Source organism: Gadus macrocephalus, chromosome 6, assembly GCF_031168955.1.
Source record: "Gadus macrocephalus chromosome 6, ASM3116895v1".
Taxonomy (NCBI): domain Eukaryota; kingdom Metazoa; phylum Chordata; class Actinopteri; order Gadiformes; family Gadidae; genus Gadus; species Gadus macrocephalus.
This window is the reverse complement of record NC_082387.1, coordinates 15,841,606-15,850,363: the sequence shown is the minus strand read 5'-3', so window position 1 is coordinate 15,850,363 and position 8,758 is coordinate 15,841,606. Positions and strand designations below refer to the sequence as shown.

Here is an 8,758-nt window from a genome sequence, read left to right as displayed (position 1 = left end):
AACGAGATGATGAACCTATGAAATCAAAGCGAACTCGCTGGGTTGCCGATGCTGCGCAGAAGCTCCATCTCTTGTTGTTGAGCGCTGCGGTTACCGTTGCTTTACCGCCTCAAGCGTATTACAATACATGTAATTATAATTCATTCAGGGTTAACCTCTGTTAAACAAGATGTCCAGATGAGGATGAAGCTGTATTGACTAATAAAACCAGAGAGAACAAGGAACCATTTTTCGTTTGCTGGCCGGTATACTTTTTTCCATGTCTCCCTCTCAATATAAATATTTGATGTAGATCCTTTAAACTGTATGAAGTTATATCGACTGATGAAACAGAGACGCATTGTTATCTGTGGCTGGGTGTCAACGCCCCCTCACCTGTTTATCAAGGGGCTCCTTCGCTGCTGTGGACATCTTCGGGGCTGGCGCGCGCTCGCAGGTGCACCCCTCCAACAGGTAAATCCCGGAGGGGCGCGCGCTCTGCTCGTTCTCAAAGTAAAACAACACATTTTGGTAAAGCGCGAAAAACTTGTCGTGCCAGCGGCTGTTCTCCGCGGTCTTCTTGCTCAGGTAGCCGCGCTTGGTTCCCTCCTTGCGCGCCAGCAGCGACAGAAACAGCGCGTGTCCTTCGTTGTACCGGACACTTTTCTGCATTTTTGTTCCTCCTTCCCAACGGTTAACTCAACAAAAAAAAAACGGAGATGTAGTCTTTACGCTAAACTCATGTTCGCGCCGACGCGCGTAAACTTTCCGCTTTGATTTAGCACCCGTGGCCAACGGAAAAGTTGGTCCGCCTGTGGACGCGCTTCTGCAGGGAAACTCATACTAGCTCGGTCCGCCTCCGAGTCCAACGCGTCCTGTGCTCCATGTTACCGTGCTAAACGTTTGGATATGCAAACAAAAACAACTGGGACAAATAATTAAGGGTAAAAAGCAGAAGGGACTAAATGCGACTTGTTCATAGGCGGGAGATCCCTCAAGTGGACTGACAGTGACCGCATCACAGACGAGCTAAGCTGTAATCGGCTTTGACACCGGTTAACTCTCGCTTTCTCTCTCCCTCTCTCTCTCTGTCTGTCTCTCTAGTGATGCCTGCAGATCTCGGAGGTTGGGCCCTGTTGGGAGTCGGAGGAATGAAAGGCGGAGCATGAGTTTGTTGGGTGATTGCTTGTTTGAAAGAGCGAAATAGAGGGCTTTAATTCCTCGACGCAGATGAGCTGCTGCATTCAAATGATCTCAAAAATAAGAAAAGAAAAAGCTGCATGGTGAACCCTTTATGGTCTCTCATTGTAAAGCAGCACATGCACACTGTTCACATCTGGCATGATGAGGAATTAAAAAAAAAGACACCATGTTTTGCTTTGCTTTTTATTTGTTTGTTTTTTGTGAAGTTTTTTTGTAAATGTTAGCAGACCACAAATTGAACCTTATCAAGTGAGAACACTTTTTGTAAAATGATGGATCGTTTTACATAAAGTAATGAACAGTAACACACACACACACACACACACACACACACACACACACACACACACGATTCCATCCTTCCTGAATCCAACATACAAAGGACAGGAGCAAAAGGAGGAGACTTTGATGTCACTTCTCGACACTGAGCCCATTTCACTTTGGTTCAATGACTAATCCTTTACGAGCCCAGCGACATGCCACTTCAGACATCGGCATCATGTGGCTCTGTGGCAGCGTTCAAGTATTTCAACAGTTCAGCGATAAAGAGTTTGTCTCCATCCAGTTACTCAGCGTTTCTCTGTCCGAGATCCTCCAAAGATCTGGAAGGACAGTCTTCTTCTTCCTACATGAGAGACAGAGTGGAGAGGGGGGGGAAGGGGAGGGAAGAGCGTTAGATGGAAGACAGGGAAGGAAACCTCTTCAGTCCATGCATCCTCCAAGTCCAGAAACGCTTCTGTACCTCTCTCTCTCTCTCTCTCTCTCTCTCTCTCTCTCTCTCTCTCTCTCTCTCTCTCTCTCTCTCTCTCTCTCTCTCTCTCTCTCTCTCTCTCTCTCTCTCTCTCTCTCTCTCTCTCTCTCTCTCTCTCTCTCTCTCTCTCTCTCTCTCTCTCTCCAAACATTTCATATGAACAGGATTAGGATGATGGACATGAAAGATTCCTCATATTGTGTTGTGTGTGTTTGCAAAATGACTTTCGATTGCAATTGTAATTTGATTTGATGAAACATGGACGCGGCCGTTCGAGGTCAGGGAGAGGAGGTAGGGAGCGGCTGAGGGGGTGGGAGCTGATCCGAGCTACACCAAGAGACTGAAAGGGTTTTAATTCTTCACTGCTTCATGTCTGCACAAGGTGGTCAGCGACACTGCAAGATGGACACTCATTGCCTTCCGGTGAGTCACAATCAGTGACGTACATCTCCACGGCGACATCCTACCGTTGGCGCTTACCTGGGCTCCATTTCCCCAACAGCGCGCGGAGAAGCCTCAACACTATGATAAACGGTGTGTGGTTACAAGAAGCACGCCACACAAGAAGACGTGTCTGGTATAATGAAACCAACTCATCTATAAAGACGTGGGAAACGACAGTAATAGATAAGGAGTCAAAGGAGGATCGGTGGAAAATCCAATATCCCAGATATCCAAAACAGAGGATGGGTCGAACCACGATGTCATCAGGCGCATGTCCCGCATGTCCGGTATATACCAGTGGATAAAACACGTAGTGTAAGTGCTTAACAAAACATTGCACATACATTTGTGACATGGCAACTACTATTAAATTGGTTATTGTGAGACCAACTTCAAAACATCCCCGATGGCACGCTCTGGTGCAGTTGAGTGTTTTTTCTCCCGCCGCACTGCTCCACTAAGCAGTAAACGGGGTGGATTTTCCAGGAACCGTTGATGTGTTTTCTGGTTCCGTAATGTCCACGCAACACTGAAATCTAGCGTGCCCCAGTGTGATATTGTTCCTCTCCGACTGTAGTTCCCAGCAGTTTGACTTCCGCCACAGCATCACACTCATTTAGACGAAGGGTTCTGTGGTACCGATTTAATCGTGTTTCGGGGTCGTTGACTCTGGCTGGTTGAGTTATGTGCTGGGGGTTTATGATGGAGTGTTTCTTCGTGTGTATAACTATGTATTTCCGTGCATGTGTCCGTACGTGTGCTCGTGCTTGCATGTGTGTGTCTGTTTACCTTCGAGTGTTGACGGTGTCCTCCAGCTCACGGGCCTTCTTTGCAGCTGTGTGAAGGATAGTCTCTGGGATATTAGCCAATCGGGCAACGTTTAGCCCGTAGCTCCGCCCTGCGGCTCCCTCAGTCAGCTGGTAGAGGAAGGTGATGAACTCTGGCTGAACGCCATCATCTAATAGACACACACACACACACACACACACACACACACACACACACACACACACACACACACACACACACACACACACACACACACACACACACACACACACACACACACACACAATAAACCAATTAAGTGACGCTATGACACAAATATTAAAACAACTGCATTATAAATGAGTCTGAGCCCCTCCCACCACATAATGTCCAATCAGAAGCATTGTTGAGCAGAGAAAGGGAACCAGGCTCCTGACTTTGCAGAGTATGTCCCTGATTGGTAGCTACACAAACCTAGCCCGGATTGGAAGTTCTTCAGTAGGTGGGATGAAACATCTTTGACTGCCTACCCCTCCTTCTTAAGGCACACACACGCAGGACATTGGATCTACAGATCGCTGCCGGGCAGTTAGGACCACTTCGATCATTTAGACCACATTAATCGACAAGTATTGCCTTCTGCTTGATAATACTATGGATAATGAAATAGCAACCTGATCTTTCAGGGAAAGATGGCACTGTATGTGTGGTGCTTTCCACACTATCGCAGATTAGCGCACACCAGAACACACAACACACACCCTGGGCGTGGGCTTGTGCAGGGGGGTCGTTGAGCAGGAAGGCCATGTGGTAGTTGGCGACATGGTCCGGATGCTTCCGCTCCAACTCACACAGAGGAGGGTAGTGGGTCACAAACAGGGTTAGAGACTTCACCTAAGAGAGAGAGAAAGCGAGAACGAGATTGAGAGTCAACACTTACACAAACAACAGTACAGATGCTTCGTACCAAATACATTTTTCATTTCAGGTATTACTTAGATAAAATAGCTCATCGTGATCCTACTGGGTTGCTTTTGCATCCTATTAGCTTTTTTCCAGTACAGTAATTAATTGACTAACCAAGCATTAAACAATTAAATATTGTAAAAGCCTTGAAGTCACAGAGGTATTTGACCAACAAAAAATATCCTCTCTATGAAATGCAATTCACTAATCCTCAGAGGAGACCAAAGTGTGGCCGTTAATGATAAATAAATCATCTCTGGTCTTTGATCACATGCAATTGAATGGAACCGAGACAACCGAAGTGGAAGAGTCCAAATTGTGAATCTGAATAAACAAGTGTCCATTTGTTCAGCTACCACAGGCAGACAAATGCTTCAGCCTCGTGAGACAGAGACACGGCCAAGTTAGGCAAACCACACAAAAGACAACTCTTTTGTCTGAGCCTAGAAAATTCTGGAATAGCCATTATCCGCAGAATTTTGCTAATGACATAAATTATTCTTTCTTCCCAACGAAAATATGTACAAACAGAAAATGGACACAGAGTGCATTTATCTCTTTGGTTAGTCTGCACTTGTATGCAATTCATCTTTTTCCTATTTCCTTAACACCTCCTCTTGATGTGGTCTTGAGACTCCAGGGGCAGATTGAACAGAGTCAAAAGCTTTGGTTGCTCGTGGGCCAGATTCAGATTCAAGTGTATTACCGCCTGCCCCTTTATCTCTCCGAAGTCCTGGCAGACAAAGAAAGCTGGGCGGGCAATTCTGTGGAACAAAGCACTTGATGGACTTATGTAGGCACTCACTCTCCACACACACACACACACACACACACACACACACACACACACACACACACACACACACACACACACACACACACACACACACACACACACACACACACACACACACACACACACACACACACACACACTGCCCCTAGGGCCAGCTGCGAAGAGCACTTGACCAAAACAAACACATTCCCATCCTGCATCCTTTAATAATCCAATCGCATGTAAATTGATTCAGAGTCTAACCTTCCAAAAGCACAGCAAGAGCAACACAATGTTGAAGGGATACTTTCTCTTTGGAAAACAAAAACAGATCGGAATATAAGTTAACAATGATATTTGTATTGATATTTCGGTTTGTCGTATGAAGGTTAAGACTTTTTCTGAAATGTTGCATAAGACTGTGATCCAATCACATTTTCTGATCTTATTAGAAGATTAGAAGATTCATTTATTTTTTATATATTTTGATGGGCTTTTTGTGCATTTAAGGAGAGGACAGTGAGGAGGCACAGGACAGTGGGTTGAGGAAAGGGGATGGCATGTAGCATGTAGCATGTCACAGGTGGGAATGGAACGGCCTCGGCTTTGGGTCGCCATCACAAACTCATGGGTTTGGCCAGCATCAAAAGCCAAACACAGTTGTTTAACATATCAACAGCTAGCCTAGGGGATGTCCGAGTATCCAAGCGGCCTAGCATGGTTGGGTCTCAGGTGGTCTGCGATGACACCAGGACGAGCAGGCAGGACGAGACGGAGCAGCCAACGCCACGATGGACTGCGGGTGGTGGCAGAGAGATCGGGCAAAGCCTGGTTGTTGGTGTGTTGCTGTTGTATCATACAGCCCGACAGGCCGGCTGCGGACCGGGGTGGCATCAGGACCGACCTAAGACCCACTCCCGCCTGGGAAAGGTCACATGTCACACGCATTACCTACCCCCCCCCCCGAGATATGTTTGGGGGGGGTCACTTCTGCTTGTTCGGAAGCCTCACCCATCAACCTCTGAGAGAGCTACTCTCTCACACAGGCACACACGCATGAAATGCCAGGCTATTTCAATCAGTTCTCTCCACCTAAGTTTAAAGTTAAAGCTGTGTGACTAATGGCCTGATTAGTCGCTAACGGCAACATCCTCTGAAACATCCTCCCCCTCTCGCATCCTCCTTCATCATCCTCCACCTCCTCGATTCCCCCCCCTTCCCCCTCCTCTACCTTCATCATCCTCTTCCTCCTCCGGCGACTCTGCAGAGAAGGGCACTGCGCTGGAGCCGCCTGGATATCAGACAGAGGCCGTGGAAGATGGTCTGTGAGTAATGGTGCGTGCAAACCTGTTTGAGGGTAGTAGTGGATGAATACTGGTTTAGCCTTTTATAGCGGCCAGAAGATTATCGGAAGGGACAAGGAAATGATCGATGTATCTCTCAGGCTTCTCCCTCCTCACTATGGAACGTGGTTGAGAAATAGGAGGATTTTCTCGGGAACATGCATGCAGGCTTATTCCAACAGATGTGTGGACGGCTGACGCTGAGGGGGATCAGGGCCGCTGCGGATGGCGATGCCAGTAAGGCTGTCAGGAACCTACCGGTATTCCTTCGCAGCATTCTCACAGCTCTACTTTCCTTCCCGGAGGATAGTAGAGCTGTGTGCATGTGTTGTAATCCCTTAGAATGGCCAAACATGTCCAAGACATTGTCATTGTCTTTCATTTTCAATGAGACAGAAACCTCATGTTAACACAATTTATCACCCTTCATTAACTTTGTATAACCAACAAGGATTACCTCTGTGTGCGTGTGTGTGTTGCTTCTATCAATTAAGTTACACTTTCAGATTGGCTAATTGCTAACTTTCAAACAATCCACCATCACAAAAGAAGTGTGCCATAAGTTTCCCATCACATACCTTCAATCAAGTAAGAAATCAATTCAAGTCCAACATGAAATAGGGTTCACTTCAAGAGAATTAATGGCAATAATCCAATCCCTAGAACACCATTGATAGCACCAGACTGGCCAGAACAATGCCATACTGTGTTCAGAGGAAAGCAAGCTCGCTAGCTAGCAATCAATATTTAGAGTATGGTAAAGGCAAGAGTGTCCAAGCATAGCATAGAGCTAATGCAAGGCGTTGCGGGAGATTCCTACATCCCAGTGAGTCCATTTAATTGGTCAGAGCCGTCAGAGCCCAGCCCTGATGAACCTCTCCGCCCGGTGGGCCCGTCAGCGCGGTGCACGCTGAGCACAAAGACCCACCCTGAGGCTTGGTTAGAGCTGCCGTCGGACACCGAGCTGACCCTCTGGTGAACGCTGGGACAGGGAACGGTCAGTTGCCATAACAACAGAACAAACCGAAGACGTTCACGGGGCGCCTGTTGCATGCTCGTTTGATGATGATGACAATGGTGGTGGCGATGGTGACGGTGGTGCGGACGACGATCGCTAAGATGATGAAGATGACGATGAAGACAATAATGAGGGGGAGGACTAGGATGAAGATGAAGAAGAAGATGGCAGCTAAGAGGAGGCAGGAGGCTGAAAGAAGAGGACTGGTAGACTCGGGTCTGGGGTGAAGTCAAACTTCTCCTCTTGTGTTTTGTTGTCGCACATTGCTTCCTTTAACAGCAGCAGGGTATTTTCCGAACAAAGCAATGCTTTCACACAAAAGCCACACGGCCACATCCCTGCCAGCCGACAGCCCCCAGTAGTATTGGCCTCTGCCCTAATGTTCACAGACTTGCAGGAACGTTGCATAAGAGCAAGACACAGTCCAAAGATTAATGTGAAACTGGCCAAACATGAAAACCGAGAAGGGCGTTTTGGAAATGTTTACGCTCCTCTTGACTCAGGAAAGGGGGCAGAGGCGGGTCACTGAGGTCGGGCTGACGATAATCAAGTCAAGGAAGGAGAAAAAAATAAAGTAAATGCAAGCTTTCATACATTGCGGCCGGCCGTGCCAGCCGTTAGCTGAGAGCGGTGTCCTCCATGCCAGAGCTGGGACTTCAGATCCCTTTCATAGCATTTTAGTCCTTTTGGAGCAAGAGCAGGTCACCCTCGCCCCTCGGGAGTCAGGCACCAGGGGGCCAGCCAAGTCTGCCTGTCGAGGGCCTTGGTCGCCCAGAGCTGGATCACGGCGGCAGCAGGGGCTGGCGAAACTAAGGTTTTTCTCATTCTGCAGGGAAGGCCCTTCACACCGGGACCCATCTACCCATGGAGCGAGGGGCAATTCTGAGATCAACGGTCATCCCTTCCACCGCTTTCCACACAAACCTCAGAGCAAACACACACACTTACACACACATCCTGAGGGGATAAGTCACAATGGGAGCACGCAACACAGCGCAACACCCACAGGACCACTGACTGTGCTGGCTGCAGTATAAACAAACGCCACCTCCTTCTCCCACTCTTTGTTCTTATTAAAATGGTGCGATCCATCAGATTATGTCTGTTCTCAGGTTCTCTAACCTATTGTGTCGTTTCAGCCTCTAGACTTTGCCAGCCCTACTCCGGACAGGGCAGCGGCTGTATTTACAGAGACTAGTCTCCTCTCATATGTAACTGATAACGGGGGGGGGGGGGGGGGCAATGCGAGACCATCAGCTGCAATGTGTTTGGAAGACAACAAATTGGAACAAGTTAAGATACATGTTCCCAATTCACACAATTCTCTCTCTCTCTCTCTCTCTCTCTCTCTCTCTCTCTCTCTCTCTCTCTCTCTCTCTCTCTCTCTCTCTCTCTCTCTCTCTCCCTCTCTCTCTCTCTCCCCTCTCTCCCTCTCTCTCTCTCTCTCTCTCTCTCTCCCTCTCTCCCTCTCTCCCTCACTCCCTCCCTCCCTCATCAGAATATTAACATCG

At 47.9% G+C, this 8,758-nt stretch overlaps 1 protein-coding gene across 5 annotated transcripts in view; it reads right to left on the bottom strand.

The window, feature by feature from the left end:
* Positions 1–1,351: 1,351 nt before the first annotated feature.
* The window catches only part of msh3 (mutS homolog 3 (E. coli)), a 29,883-nt gene continuing 22,476 nt past the window's right edge, over positions 1,352–8,758 (bottom strand). For all 5 annotated transcript variants that reach the window (XM_060054479.1, XM_060054477.1, XM_060054480.1 and 2 more), the window contains 3 exons: positions 3,907–4,039; positions 3,167–3,335; positions 1,352–1,807 (listed from right to left, as the gene is read on the bottom strand). In XM_060054479.1, the coding sequence (XP_059910462.1) occupies positions 1,711–1,807; positions 3,167–3,335; positions 3,907–4,039 (399 nt within the window). In that variant the 3' untranslated portion in view covers positions 1,352–1,710. The remainder of the gene's footprint in view (positions 1,808–3,166; positions 3,336–3,906; positions 4,040–8,758) is intronic.